Raw genomic sequence first — 15,368 nt, forward strand, 5'->3', positions numbered from 1 at the left:
CAGTTGTTCAGTCCCTTCTCCTGCCAACCTAGCAGTTTGAAAGCACGTCAAAGTGCAAGTAGATCAATAGGTACCGCTCCGACGGGAAGGTAAACGGCGTTTCCATGCACTGCTCTTGTTCGCCAGAAGCGGCTTAGTCCTGCTGGCCACATGACCTGGAAGCTGTACGCCGGCTCCCTTGGCCAATAAAGCGAGATGAGTGCCGCAACCCCAGAGTCGGTCACGACTGGACCCTAATGGTCAGGGGTCCCTTTACCTTTAGTAGGGCAGTAATTGTTCCTTGATAATTTGTTACCCCCCTCCATGATGGTACCTGGGGCGGATTCCCCCCCCCCCCCACGTTCCTATACCCCTGGATGCAGAACCCAGCACCCAGCCTGGTACTAAATTCTGTGCTTGTGCTTTCCTTGAGCCGTGCAATAATTAACATTAATCCAAAGCAGCTCTGGGACAGACCGATGGGCTCTAGTGATGGGCACCAAGAAAATTGGGTTTTTAATTTCCTCCACCTGTGTGGCTTTGCAGGTTTCATCCCGGTGTGCAGTCTGGGCTTGTCCCAGGTGGGGCGCCTCAACCTGGGCCAGGATGTCAGCACCCTCCGCTACTTCACCATCTGCGGCCTGCAAGAAGGCTTTGAGCCCTTCGCCATCAACATGAAGCGGGACATCACCATGTGGTTCAGCAAAAGCCTGCCCCAGTTCTCCACTGTACCCACGGAGCACCCTCATTATGAGGTGAGCTTTGCCACGCTTGCGTGAACTGAGGCCTGCAGAGAACATTCTAGAACATTCTAGAACATTCTAGATCATTCTAGAAGCCCAGTTTGTGAGGAAAAGAGCGAACACTTCCTTCGCCTCACTTCAGAGGGCATACCTTGGCAGAAGGAAAGCTTGGAGGGTGGGAATGCGAGGGAACTTGAGGAATGATTTTTTCCCCAAATTTATTTCATTTACATGTTTTATTATTCATTTTTATATATATTTATACATTTTTATTAGTTTTTTTTAACATATCATTTCCAACAATCATATAGCATAACTTCTTATCTTACACAATATTTTAGACTTCCGTCAACACCTCTGATGATTTTCCGTTCTTTATCACTTATTCTGCATTTCTTAATTTCTCTGTTACTCTTAATGATCATTAACTAATAATTCTCCTCGTAGTCTTTCTTGAAATATTTCAAATAGTCCTCCTTACAGAACATCTTGCAGTCCTACTGGCGTAATCTGTTCATTACAATTGCTTTTCAAATAGTTCATATATTTACTCCAGTCTTCTAAGTATCTCTGGTCCCACAGGTTTCGAATCCTTCCTGTTAATTTATCCAATTCTGCATAGTCCATAAATGTTTTATTATTCATTTCCCATGTATATACAACAGATATCTTCATTTCAGTCATTCCAATAAAGATATCACAAAAGATACATACAATTTCAACTTTGTGCTTTCTACACGAACCTTTGACTTTTCCATATTTTCCTTTATATTAAACATCTTGCTTTAATTTATCATTACTATTTTGTAAAAATTCTCTTTTCTATTTTGATATCACATTCCATCTTACGTTATTTTAATATGGCTTTTTAAATTGATTTATCATCAACCTATGTACCAAACACATAACCATACAAAGCAATAACAGAACCACACACAGAGAATATTCAGTTTTTTAAAAAGCAAATTGCACAGATGTGGTAACATAGAACCAAAATTATAAGGGGAGCTTATATAGCCCAGTCATAATGAAGAGTGAGTTCACGGGGTGGTGAAACCTACCGGAAAAATAAGAAATCAAGATAAAAGAATGGAAATTGTTTGTTGAATATTTACAAACAAACTGCAAACAGATAAGATAAGAACACTGGCAGGATTATTGTAATAACCTGCAGTTTTATAACAGTATATATTTAAAGCAGATGAATAAAGGAAACAAATTAATTTGGATATGCAGAAGGTATTAAAAATAAATTTAAGGAACCGCAGAAAGAGGGGGAAGGAAGTCAGGTTTTGAAATGTTAAAATGACTGTGGAATCATTGAAATGTATAAAACTGAAAATCATAAATAAAATAAAATAATAAAAAAGTGAGTCACTGGAGGAGTGCTTATATGGCTGTCCCTATTCATATATATAGTGGGACGCGGGTGGCGCTGTGGGTAAAAGCCTCAGCGCCTAGGGCTTGCCGATCGTAAGGTCGGCGGTTCGAATCCCCACGGCGGGGTGCGCTCCCGCTGCTCGGTCCCAGCGCCTGCCAACCTAGCAGTTCGAAAGCACCCCCGGGTGCAAGTAGATAAATAGGGACCACTTACCAGCGGGAAGGTAAACGGCGTTCCGTGTGCTGCGCTGGCTCGCCAGATGCAGCTTTGTCACGCTGGCCACGTGACCCGGAAGTGTCTCCGGACAGCGCTGGCCCCCGGCCAATAGATGTGAGATGGGCGCACAAACCCCAGAGTCTGTCAAGACTGGCCCGTTCGGGCAGGGGTACCTTTACCTTTACCTTTTTATTCATATATATATATAATTTTTTTTAAAAAATGGAGGCCAGTCCGTTTCAAAATTTGAACCCTGTGAGGAAGATAAGAGGGAGGTTGGTTTCTGAGGTAAATGTAAGGAGAGACAGAGGAAGATTCCAGGCTTGTTGCCTCACCATGGAGAGACAACGTGAGGGAGAAGGCACTTAAGGTATATGACTGTCAGGGAACTGACATCGGAGGGAGAGGCGAAGGGGAGGCTCCCAGATGATGCGGGCGAAGGACCCAGCAGCAGGGGGAGAAACAGCTCAGTAGAGGGGGAAGCCGATCAGCGCAACACCGGGGATAAAGGGAGGCAGACGGGGGAATTGGAGAGAGGGCTCCAGGACTCTTCACTGGACATCAGTGAGGAGAGCCCAGGTCCTCCGCTACCCACGCCTTCCCTGCGCAGAAGACTCCCGCGCAGTGAGGGGAGGAGGCAGTGGCGTAGCGTGGGTTGTCAGCACCCGGGGCAAGGCAAGTGATTTGCGCCCCCTAACCCGTGGATTTGCGCCCCCTAACCCCCAGATGTTGCGCCCGGTGCGGCCGGCCCCCCACGCTACGCCACTGGGAGGAGGAGACTGGGTGTCAAACAACTTTTATGTTCTAGTTACAGATAGGTAGCCATGTTGGTCTGCCATAGTATCTGAAGAAGTGTGCATGCACACGAAAGCTCAGAACCAAGAACTAACATAGTTGGTCTTTAAGGTGCTACTGGAAGGAATTTCTTTATTTTAACTTTTATGTTGGAAGAGGTTCAAGAAACGCCCACTGACGGATTCTGCCAGCGACTGAGGCAGCCGCGATGAACAAGGGCTGCGCAGTCAGAAAGGTTTAACAAGGCAAATTAACCGAGGAAGGCACCAGTTTACGCACAAGTAACTCATACCCATTACAATGACAAAGCCATGTTGGGGAAAAGGGATCAGGAGAATCAAGGAACTGGCGTTGTTATGGAGCTCCAGAGAGAGGCAAAGAGTGGCCTGCACAGAGTGGGCAGCAGGGAGGAGGCAGGGAAGAGAGGGAAGCCATGGCTGTGTCTGAGGGAAGCAGCCATGACTGTTGATAAGAGGAGCTACTGAGCCAGAGCTACCAAGGGGATAATATTAATATAATAATAATACAGTGGTACCTCAGGTTACATACACTTCAGGTTACAGACTCCGCTAACCCAGAAATAGTACTTCGGGTTAAGAACTTTGCTTCAGGTTGAGAACAGAAATCGTGCAGTGGCGGCCCAGCGGCAGTGGGAGGCCCCATTTGCTAAAGTGGTGCTTCAGGTTAAGAACAGTTTCAGGTTAAGAACAGACTAATTAAGTACATAACCCGAGGTACCACGGTAATAATTTAAATAAACTGGGTTTCCCCAGCCACTCTGGCCGGCTTCCCAAAAAGATTAAAAATACATTAAAATGTCACACATTAAAAGCTTCTCCAAACAGGGCTGCCTTCAGATGTCTTCTAAATGTCAGGTAGTTGTTTATCTCTTTCACATCTGATGGGAGGCTGTTCCACAGGGCGGGCGCCACCACCGAGAAGGCCCTCTGCCTGGTTCCCTGTAACCTCACTTCTCGCAGTGAGGGAACCGCCAGAAGGCCCTCGGTGCTGGACCTCAGCGTCCGGGCTGAATGATGGGGGTGGAGAGACCCACGTCTGAGCCACCCATTTTTTATATATATAAAATTTTATTATTATTAATTGACATCCAAGGATATCATACACAATCTTAAATACACATACAAAGAAAAGGTAAAACTAATAATAATAATAACCTTAAATAATTACAGTGGTGTTGTTTGTTGTTTAGTCGTTTAGTCGTGTCCGACTCTTTGTGACCCCCTGGACCAGAGCACGCCAGTCACTCCTGTCTTCCACTGCCTCCCGCAGTTTGGTCATACTCATGCTGGTAGCTTCGAGAACACTGTCCAACCATCTCGTCCTCTGTCGTCCCCTTCTCCTTGTGCCCTCCATCTTTCCCAACATCCCAATTACAGTGGTACCTCAGGTTAAGTACTTAATTCGTTCTGGGGGTCCATTCTTAACCTGAAACTGTTCTTAACCTGAAGCACCACTTTAGCTAATGGGGCCTCCCGCTGCTGCTGCACCACCGGAGCATGATTTTTGTACTCATCCTGAAGCAAAGTTCTTAACCCGAGGTACTATTTCTCGGTTAGCGGAGTCTGTAACCTGAAGCGTGTGTAACCCGAGGTACCACTGTATACAGTTAAATATTGATTTAAACTAGTACTTATACGTGCTCTTTTCTTATACTTTCTAACTAAACAAAAATAAACCAAAGTAAAAATCGAATAAACTAAATTATGTCAAAATAGACTTCCCAATGTAAGTTACATTTACAGCATTGAATGTACTTATACTTCTTCGCTTACTCTTACTATATTTTCTCATACTTTCTTAGAACAAATTGTACCATTTTTCCTTATTTAATAATATTTAATTTACACAAGGGTCGTTTAAACGCTGCCGTAGAAGTTGTGTCGTTATATTTTTGTATTTTTGTAGGTATTTCTTAAACATATCCCATTTTTGCACAAATGATTGTTTTGTATTTCCCCTTAATCTATTTGTCAATTGAGCCATTTCTGCATATTCTGCCATTCCCTTACGGTTGGTACTTTCTGAGGGCTCATCTTGACTTCCTTTTGTGCCGCGTTTCTAGGCACAGGACCAGGTAAGGATGTGGGTTTGGTTGCAGGTGACTTGTGCGAAAGAGAAACCGTAAGGTGAACCCGTGCCGCCCTTGTGCTCCATTTCCAGGTGTCCCGGATCGACGGCACCGTGGACAACCCTCCGTGCTTGAAGATGACACACCGGACGTTCGGCTCGCAGAACGCGGTGGTGGAGCTCCTCTTTCTTCGGCTCAGCATGCCGGTGGAGTTCGACGAGAAGTTCAAGGTCACGGCGGGCACCACTCCCCTCACGCACGCCCTCACCATCCCCGAGGACGAAGTCAAGGACGTCGACCTTGACTCGGAATATGAGCAGCTGAAGAAAACCGCCAGCCCCAAGGAGGCCGAAGAGGCTGAGAAGGAGAAGCAAGGCCCCGCTCCGCCAGGCGCGCCTAAGGAGCCCCCCAAGGAGGCCTCCAAGGCCGAGAACGAAAAGGATGCTTCGACGGAAAAGGGCAAGACCAAGCGAGGGTGAGGGCTGGGTTGGGGAGTGGGGAGAAAAGGCCAGTGGCGTAGCGTGGGGGGTGCAGGGGGGGCCGGCCGCACCGGGCGCAACATCTGGGGGTTAGGGTTAGGGGGCGCAAATTCACGGGTTAGGGGGCGCAAATTACTTGCCTTGCCCCGGGTGCTGACAACCCACGCTACACCACTGGAAAAGGCTTCCTGCCTGTTCTTGCGTGGGGTGCGCCCCACTGACCTCAGATGGCTTCCCTTCAGCACCTTCCTGCCTATGTTATTACAATAATAATAATAATAATAATAATAATAATAATAATAATAATAATACATTTATTTATATCCCACCCTCCCCAGCCAAGACCGGGTTCAGGGCGGCAAACAACCAATAATAAAAACAAGTTGATTGAAATACAACTTAAAAACAAGATTAAGATACAACATTAAAACCTTAAAATGCAGCTTCTTCACAGGAAAAAAAAAAGAAAGAGGGGGAGGGAGTGAAATTGATTCTAAGCCAAAGGCCAGGTGGAACAACTCTGTCTTACAGGCCCTGCGTAAAGAAATCAGATCCCGCAGGGCCCTGGTCTCATGAGACAGAGTGTTCCACCAGGCCGGGGCCAGTGTTGAAAAGGCCCTGGCTCTGGTTGAGGCTAATTTGACTTCCTTAGGGCCCGGGACCTCTAGGGTGTTGCTATTTATGGACCTTGAGGCTCTCCGTGGGGCATGCCGGGAGAGGCGGTCCCGTAGGTATATCCCAACTTGGCTCCAAAGAACATGCAGCAACATGCTTGGCTTCCCATGAGACTGCCACCTCATCCCTCCCTCCCCCGTTTAATTCAGATTTACCCTTTATGTGGCACGTTTGTTTTATATATTGGGTTTTCTGCAGGAATGGTAAATCCCTATCAAATGGGAAGATAATATAGGATGGCCTTCCAAACCAACTGCTTAAGGCGCTTTTTGAAACAGTTGAAAGCGCAAAACCGCAGGTTGTTGTGTTACTTTTAAACCACATTTTCTGCAAGTAAATCTGTGCTCAAAGCAGTTCAGAAACTAAATGCAGCGATGCAATAATTATACACCGTGAGCCATATAATATCACTGCAACACAACGCTAGAAAATTAATAATCATTAATTAACGGTTCATTTGACATATAAAAACATGTAACTGAACAGTACAGCTCACTAATAGATCAAGTCAACATTTCCATGAAGCAGCTCCTTTCTGAAGGCTCCTAGGGCTGGAGGGTGGGGCAAGCCAGGGGGAGAAAGCCACCCCCCTACTGTCCAGCACAGAGTCACTGACCCCCTCACTGCATTTAAAAGAAGACTAAAACCCTAACAGGTGGACATTGGTGTTTAAGACCCATTTGTCCTACTAGGAAATCGTGTTTGAACAAGCATGTCTTCAGCTGTTTCCAGAAAGTACAGTTAGTGAGCACTTGTCATGTCTGAGGTAAAAGGTAAAGGGACCCCTGGCCATTAGGTGCAGTTTTCGACCACTCTGGGGTTGCTGCGCTCATCTCGCTTTATTGGCCGAGGGAGCCGGCGTACAGCTTCCGGGTCATGTGGCCAGCATGACTGAGCCGCTTCTGGCGAACCAGAGCAGCACACAGAAACACCGTTTACCTTCCCGCCAGAGTGGTACCTATTTATCTACTTGCACTTTGACGTACTTTCGAACTGCTAGATTGGCAGGAGCTGGGACTGGACAACGGGAGCTCACTCCGTTGCAGGGATTCGAACCGCCGACCTTCTGATCGGCAAGCTCTAGGCTCAGTGGTTTAGACCACAGCGCCACCCGCGTCCCTTCTCGCGTCTGAACAGGAATGCTATTCCACAGAACAGGGGGCAGCCATGCTAAAAGCCCTGTTCTGAGTTACTGCAGAGTTCAGTTTCTTTATTAAAGTTAGGAATTTTGGGGAGAAACTATGGGACGTATGAGCATGATGGCATGCGGGTGGTACTGTGCAAAACATTCATGCGTAAGCAGTCACAAGGCCCTAGTGTGCTGCCGTGTGAAAGTGCCCCTTGTGTGTTTAACAGTGTGGTCCGATGTGGACTGATTCAGAAGTAAGTCCCATTCAGTAATGCACTTTAATCCAAGAAAAGCAAAGATGGCAGCCTTGGAGAGAATGAGGTCTGGTTATTTGGATGCAGCGCCAGCTTCCGTTTCTGACCATGCTCCCTCTCTCCCACGTCTCCAGTTTTCTGTTCAAGGCCAAGAAAGCCACCACTTTCATCAGCCCTCCTCCAGTCGTCCCCACCGTACCTCGGCTGGAAGAGGAGGTGGTTCCAGATAACCGAGATGACCCCGAGATCATCATGAACACCACAACGGTAACAAGGACTTGGCTCTTTGTGAGGCATGCAATCTCTTGATAGAAGCAGAGATTCCTCCTTTACTTTGGGGTGCTCAGGTGTGCTTTGCCACAGGTCGAGGGCATCTTTTTTCTGGGTGGGGCTAAAGCACAATTCACGGACCAGTTTCAGAGCATGCGGCCTTCTCCCAGAGATGGGATGCTTGGGGAAATGTTTTGAGTTCAAAAATCCTGCGCATAGCTCCTCTCTTCCTTCAACTTGCACCAAAGGAGGAATTGCTTCCCAGCTTAAGTGAACCACAGTTTGTCATTGGGCCTTTCTCCTTACAGTATTACTACTCAGTTCGGATCTTTGCGGGCCAGGAGCCTACCTGTGTCTGGGTAGGCTGGGTCACACCTGACTACCACCAGCACGACATGAACTTTGACCTCACCAAGGTGCGCAACGTCACTGTCACCATGGGTGACGACAAGGGAAACATCCACGACAGGTGAGAGCTAGCCGGGTTCCTTTTGGGTCTGTCATAAAACATTTCCTCAGGCCCGTGCCTTAGTTGATTGTGGGTGAAGGTTGAAAGGAGGTCTGACAAAGATAAAACAAGGACCTCAAATGCTCATCCATGAATGTTTATAAAAGGACTGGTCTGTAGCCTTATTAGACTTTACCGACTGGTGGGGGTCTGTGTTGCTCCTGGGAGGGAGGGAGGAAGTCAAATGATACCGAGGTTGATTCAGAGAAAGAGTTTATTCTGCTCTCCGGATAGCAGAAAGCACTTGTGTGGTCAGTCCACTGCAAGTCCAAAGAAATGAGACATTTCATGCAGTATATATATCCTCCAGGTACCCTCTCCCCCCTTCCGCAGGAATCCAACCACGTCAACTTATACATGCAGGTTGACATCACAGATGTTCTTGCTCTGGTACTCTTAACCATAAAAGGGTGTTCCTCTTCCTGTACTCTTGACCATAAAAGGGTGTCCCTGTTCCTGTTCCTATACTCTTATCTTGGAGCAAGAGGTCACCAACTCCTGGCCCCGTTCCCGGGTGGCTGACAAGGTCTGTGCCTCAATGTAAGATAAGACCCAGATGCGTCATCCCTGCTCCACTTTGGAATGGACAAGGCCATTCATTAGGCGTCACGGACTGATAAAGGAGAGAGCTTTGAGCACTTGTTTATACAGCTGGATTTTGGCTCGAGAGCTCATGTTAAAGCATTTTAGAAATGCTCCCTTGGAGAAGGAAAAAATGCGGATTTTGGGGCCCGTTTCAGACTGACTGTCCAGTCAGGTTTTAAGTTTTGGGAACCCATTCCTTCACTCCGCCAAAAGGATGAGCACAAAAAGAGGCTACAGACAAGAGGGGTGATGGGAATTGTAGTTCAGCACCAGCTTGGGGAAGCCTTGTTTTCCAGGGCTTAGTGGTACCTCAAGAAGGTTTTGGTCAGAAGGACTCTTCAACTGTTTCTCCCTTTCGTAGCATCAAGCGAAGCAGTTGCTACATGGTGTGGGGAGGGGACTTTGTCTCCAGTACCCAGCAGACTCGGGTCAGCACTGTAGACCTGGTGATTGGCTGCCTAGTTGACCTGGCAACAGGCCTCATGACCTTTACAGCCAATGGGAAAGAGGTCAACACTTTCTTCCAGGTGAGTGGGGCACCTTCTGGGTGGAAGGGCAGGACACATTTTTCAGGACACTGTGGAGTACAGAGATGTGGTCATCATACAGTACATATTTAATTTAAGGAACTTGCTGCCACAAGGTGTGGGGATGGATGCTGGCTTTAGATAGTCTTTAAATGAGTTATTAAAATAGATGTGAAACTGTTGATAAGGATAACTTAATGCAACCTCCATTTTCCACCTCCAACCACCGACGCCGGAGACACACAAGAGGGGAATTGTTGGCTGGAGCTTCTATATTCTCCTTTGAGGCTTTCAGAAAACAGTCCTCTTTCCAGAGCATGGTCAAGGATGCCTGTTATATGCACCTGCCATGTTCTGAACCGATGCAAGCTTCAGCCAGGTTGAAAGTTGCCAACCCCTCCAGCAGAGGTTGTGAGTGGACAATATAACCCTCTGTCTCCAGACTACATCCTCCAGGCTTGTGGAGAACTACAGAGCCTTTAAGGGCCAACCCTCGGCCCTAAAGGCGGGCAAGGCTCCTCTGTCCCATACACTGCCAGGCTGGTGATGTGCAGTTGGAAGCGTCTGGTTCTTCGTGGGAAGGTGCCTGAGACGGTTCAGGCTCTGGCTCAGTAGATTTCTATGGGGGCTCCTATCCCTCAGCCTGAGGCACAATGGGCTCCCTTTCTTCCACAGTCAGCTCTGAGCCCTAAACTTGACCTGGTTCCCTAACTCCCTTCCAGGTTTCCATAGAATCATAGAGTTGGAAGAGACCACAAGGGCCATCGAGTCCAACCCCCTGCCAAGCAGGAAACATCCACCTTGTGTCTGGATCGCTGCTAGATTCAGGGGCTGTGAAACCACCCATGTAAAGGCTCTCTTACACCACAGACTTAAACTACTTTACCTGGTGTGTCTGATTTAGCGTAGTGGCCAAAAATGTCAGGCGTATGTGCATGTCAGAGACTGCAGGACCAATACTCTCTGATTTGCTTGAATGTATTTACAAAAAATAAAAAAAATAAACTGCCCTGAAATAATTGATAAAAGCTGGTCTATATAATTGTTTTAAATACATTGAAAATAAACAAAACATTGACATGACTCAGCATCCAGGGTACTGGGCATCCTTGCAATGCCACAATCCCCATCAGTCACTGGGAGAAAAAGTTACAAGTTGAAACCTTTTTCCTATGTGCTTTACTGCATCATCTTACACACCTGTCGCACTGCAGGTGGAGCCAAACACGAAGCTGTTTCCTGCTGTCGTTGCCCTCCCAACAAGCCAGAACGTAATCCAGTTTGAACTGGGCAAGTTGAAGGTAAGGCCCAAACCGCCAAATAGTATTGTTTTTGCACACATCTCAATCGCTGAGCCGTGAGGGACTCTAAGGGTTCCAATCCTTATCCAGGGTTCGGTTTCCTTGAAATGAAGGTGAATGGAGACTGTGGTGTCTTCAGGATATATGGTTACATTTGCATATCAATACAACCTTAGCATAGAATGGAAGGCCTCACAGCATTAACACCCCAACAGATCTTGCCTCCACATTAAGTTCCCAGACCATAGCTCTGGGTACAGCACACAGTAAGGCAAGCCTTTGTGTCTCCAGCTTCCAGCATCAGCCCAAACCTTCTCACAAACAGCCTCCACCTGCTGTTCTCCATCCTAGGATCACATGGCATCCAGCCAGATGAGGTGGGAAAAGGCCCATCCTTTTGTTTCTATAGCAACAGGGCAACTTTTTTGGACATATAAACGGAAGTACTTAGTTGGCCAGCTAAGGGCATTACCTTAACAAAGAAACGAGTCTGCCTGGTTCAGTTGCTTCTTCTGCCAGATTCTAAACCGCACTGCATACTGGGTCACAGGCTTGGAAGGGATCCACAGATATCCAAACTGACCTCCCCTCAAAACTATAACAGTATTTTAGAACGGAGGGAAGCTTGCAGTTGTGACAGTCAGAGTGACCACATTCTTCCGTCTCCCTTCTTCTCCCCTGGCAGAACATCATGCCCATCTCAGCTGCCATGTTCCGCAGTGAGCGGAAGAACCCAGAACCCCAGTGCCCCCCACGGCTTGCCATTCAGATGCTGACACCGATGACCTGGAGCCGTATGCCCAATGAGTTCCTGCGGGTGGAAGTTGCCCGTTTCAGCGACCGGCATGGGTGGATGGTTGAGTGTACAGAGCCTAACATTATGATGGCCCTCCACATTCCAGAGGAAAGCCGGTGAGTCTCCTATAAGCCCCTGTAGGAATTACAGCTCAGCTCTACCAAGTCCTAAGGCAGATTAGCCATTTCAGCACTGTGGAGAGCTCCTAATGAGCCACTTGCTCCCACAAAGAGCTGGAAGAAAATGGAGACCTTTTGAGCATATCTCCTCCCACTCACCTCTCAGAAGTCACATACCCACCGTTCATTTGAAGCAGGGGGCTCTCTTGGTAGTTCTACCACCTTCAGAAGTTTGGGGTAGTGGTGACCCTGGAGAGGACGTTCTCTGTGGCAGCCCTAAGTCATGGAATTCATTCCCTACAAAGGTGCGTCTGGCACCTTAACTATACACCTTTTGGCCTAGGACTTGCTGATCAGAAGGTCGGCGGTTCGAATCCCCGTGATGGGGTGAGCTCCTGTTGCTCGGTCCCTGCTCCTGCCAACCTAACAGCTCGAAAGCACGTCAAAGTGCAAGTAGATAAATAGGTACCGCTCCGGCGGGAAGGTAAACGGTGTTTCCATGCGCTGCTCTGGTTCACCAGAAGCGGCTTAGTCATGTTGGCCTCATGACCCGGAAGCTGTACGCTGGCTCCCTTGGCCAATAAAGCGAGATGAGCGCCGCAACCCCAGAGTCGACCACGAGTGGACCTAATGGTCAGGGGTCCCTTTACCTTTACCTTAAAGATGCGCCTCTTTACACTGGCATTGGCCACCTGAAGTATGAGTTTTCAGGACCTACTTATTCCTGTTACTGTAATTTATTTTAATACTATTTTTAATACCGACTTTTAAGTGGTTGCAACCTGCCCTGGGACCTGCTGGTGAAAAGCAGGAACAACAACAATGATGATATAAAATGAGGATAATGTGTACACCAAACTACGAGCACTCTGAGTTACACTGGTACCTTGGGTTACATACGCTTCAGGTTACATACGCTTCAGGTTACAGACTCCGCTAACCCAGAAATAGTCCCTCGGGTTAAGAACTTTGCTTCAGGATGAGAACAGAAATCGTTCTCCAGCGGCGCAGCAGCAGCAGGAGGCCCCAATAGCTAAAGTGGTGCTTCAGGTTAAGAACAGTTTCAGGTTAAGAACGGACCTCCGGAACGAATTAAGTACTTAACCCAAGGTACCACTGTATTTCCTCATCTGAAAAGCACGTGAAGAGATGCCCTGTTAGGAAAATATAAAGAGGAAAGAAAGTGTTAAGATTATCATCATGCATAGTTACTGACCTATGTTAAGCCTATTATATTAATAATTCACCCTTTGCAACTGTTTTGCTCTATTTTGTTTTCAACTTGTACTTCCCTAAAAAAAATCATAGGGAGGTATAATAATAATAATAATAATAATAATAATAATAATAATAGTGCTGGGAATTGTAGCTCCATGAGGGGTAAACTACACTTCCCATGACTCTTTTAGAGAAGCCATGTGGTTCAAATGTAAGGTGTAGATGCAGCCCTAGGCTCAGCTGCCTTGTGGAGAACTAGAGCACTTCCTGGAGGACAGGGCACTTCCTGCCACGCAGTGCTCTCACATTCCTCTCTTCTGACTCCCCTTCGCAGGTGCATAGACATCCTGGAGCTTTCAGAGCGCCTGGACCTGCTGAAATTCCACTCGCACACCCTGAAGCTGTACTGCGCCGTCTGCGCCTTGGGCAACAACCGGGTGGCGCATGCCCTGTGCAGCCACGTGGACGAGTCTCAGCTGCTGTACACCATCGAGAGCAACCACCTGCCTGGCCTTCTGCGCAGCGGCTACTACGACCTGCTCATCGGCATGCACCTGGAGTCTGCCAAGCGCTCCCGCCTCATGATGAACAGCGAGTTCATCGTCCCCATGACGGACGAGACCAAGAGCATCACGCTCTTCCCGGCCGGCACCAAGAAGCCCGGCCTGCCCGGGGTGGGCATGAGCACCTGCCTTCGCCCGCCGCTGCACTTTGTGGATACTTGCTTCGTCAGCAACAGCAAGGAGCTGTACCAGCTGAGCCCGTCCATCCCCTTGGACGTGCTGAAGGTGAAGGCCATCAACATGCTAACCGAAGCCGTCCAGGACGGCGGGCAGCACACCCGCGACCCCGTCGGGGGCAGCGTGGAGTTCCAGTTCGTGCCGGTCCTCAAGCTGATCTGCACCCTCCTCATCATGGGCGTCTTTGAAGACGAGGACGTGCGCCACATCCTCAAGATGATCGAGCCGAACGTCTTCGTGGAGCCCAAGGAGGAGGAAGAGGCAGCAGCGGATGCGGAGGAGGGAGGGGAAGAGCAAGCGCCCGCGGAGGAAGAGGAGGAGATGGCGGCAGCGGAGGAAGAAGACGAAGAGGGGGCGGAGAAAGAGGCCGGAGGAGGGAAGAAGGAAGAAGTGGAGGGAGGCGAGAAGAGGGAGCTGAAAGCCATTGAGGCCGGGGAAGCGGAAGCCAAGGAGGATGAGGAAGGGTTGGAGGAAGGCCTGCTGCAGATGAAACTTCCTGAATCTGTCAAGCTGCAGGTAAAGGGTGTGGCTTTAGGGTTTCCTTTTTTAAAAATAATTTTATTAAAGTTTCACAAACAATCAAAAACTTCAAAGTCCAAACACAAAATACAAAAGCCAAGAAAAATTATAAAAACAGAAAAAAGAGTACAAAACAAAACACATGAAAAGTACACAGCAATAAACAAGATAGGAAAAAAGAGTATAAAAACACCAATAAGCAAAACAGAAAAAAGGTCAACATTTTCATATCCCACATTTCATTCACTAGCTTCTTGACTTCCTCACACCTCCCTTTTTGTACTCCAGTTCAGATATTTGATTCAGCAAATCCTTACCCTTTATCATTTAACCTTACTCAGCGTCTTGACCTATAGTAAATATATATTTTCCACCATTATCAGTCCATATTTACATGTTCTTATTGATCTTTTTACCAACACCGCTTGTTTTCAATCCAACATCCCTTTAACATTCATTAATTTTACAGTATTTCTGAAGATAGTCTTTAAATTTTTTCCAATCTTCTTCCACCAACTCTTCTCCCTGGTCTCGGATTCTGCCAGTCATTTCTGGCTTTAGGGTTTCCTTCCCACCCCCGCTCCCTCCAGATCACCCAGCCTCTGTGGTCCTTCAACCGTGGCTTCCCAGCCATCTTATTCCCACCGTCAGAGTCGGTTAGCTCCGTTCCCTGTCCAAACAATGGACCACACACTTTTAACGGGATCAAGCGCATCTTGTTCTTGACTGGTCACTTTAAGAATAGGACGCTGGACTAGATCGGCCATTGGCCTGATTCATAACGGCTCTTCTTGCGTTCTAGGGAGGAACGAAAGGAGCATGAGGCGAACACTTGTGTTTGGATGGGTGTGAGGTCTTCATGTGTGAGATTGAATGGGTGGTGGCTCTAGCTGTTGTGCTTCTGTGACCAAGTGAGGAAGCAGGAGTGTGTTTTGGGTTGTACCCAACTGAGTTTTAACTCGGAGCGGATGCGCTGAAATTAATGAACATGTTATTTCATTCCACTGGGTCTGAGCTCAGTTGGAGACAACCCTCGTTGGGTTGG

At 47.7% G+C, this 15,368-nt stretch overlaps 1 protein-coding gene across 9 annotated transcripts in view; it reads left to right on the plus strand.

Moving 5' to 3' along the window:
• Positions 1-15,368, plus strand: part of RYR1 (ryanodine receptor 1) — a 223,963-nt gene that overhangs the window by 91,081 nt on the left and 117,514 nt on the right. For all 9 annotated transcript variants that reach the window (XM_082230909.1, XM_082230913.1, XM_082230914.1 and 6 more), the window contains exons 28-35: positions 526-734; positions 5,296-5,678; positions 7,875-8,007; positions 8,319-8,479; positions 9,465-9,630; positions 10,845-10,931; positions 11,617-11,843; positions 13,399-14,320. In XM_082230909.1, coding sequence (XP_082087035.1) covers positions 526-734; positions 5,296-5,678; positions 7,875-8,007; positions 8,319-8,479; positions 9,465-9,630; positions 10,845-10,931; positions 11,617-11,843; positions 13,399-14,320 — 2,288 coding nt within the window. The remainder of the gene's footprint in view (positions 1-525; positions 735-5,295; positions 5,679-7,874; positions 8,008-8,318; positions 8,480-9,464; positions 9,631-10,844; positions 10,932-11,616; positions 11,844-13,398; positions 14,321-15,368) is intronic.

Source organism: Podarcis vaucheri (genome assembly GCF_965113315.1).
Source record: "Podarcis vaucheri genome assembly, chromosome: 7".
NCBI lineage: Eukaryota > Metazoa > Chordata > Lepidosauria > Squamata > Lacertidae > Podarcis > Podarcis vaucheri.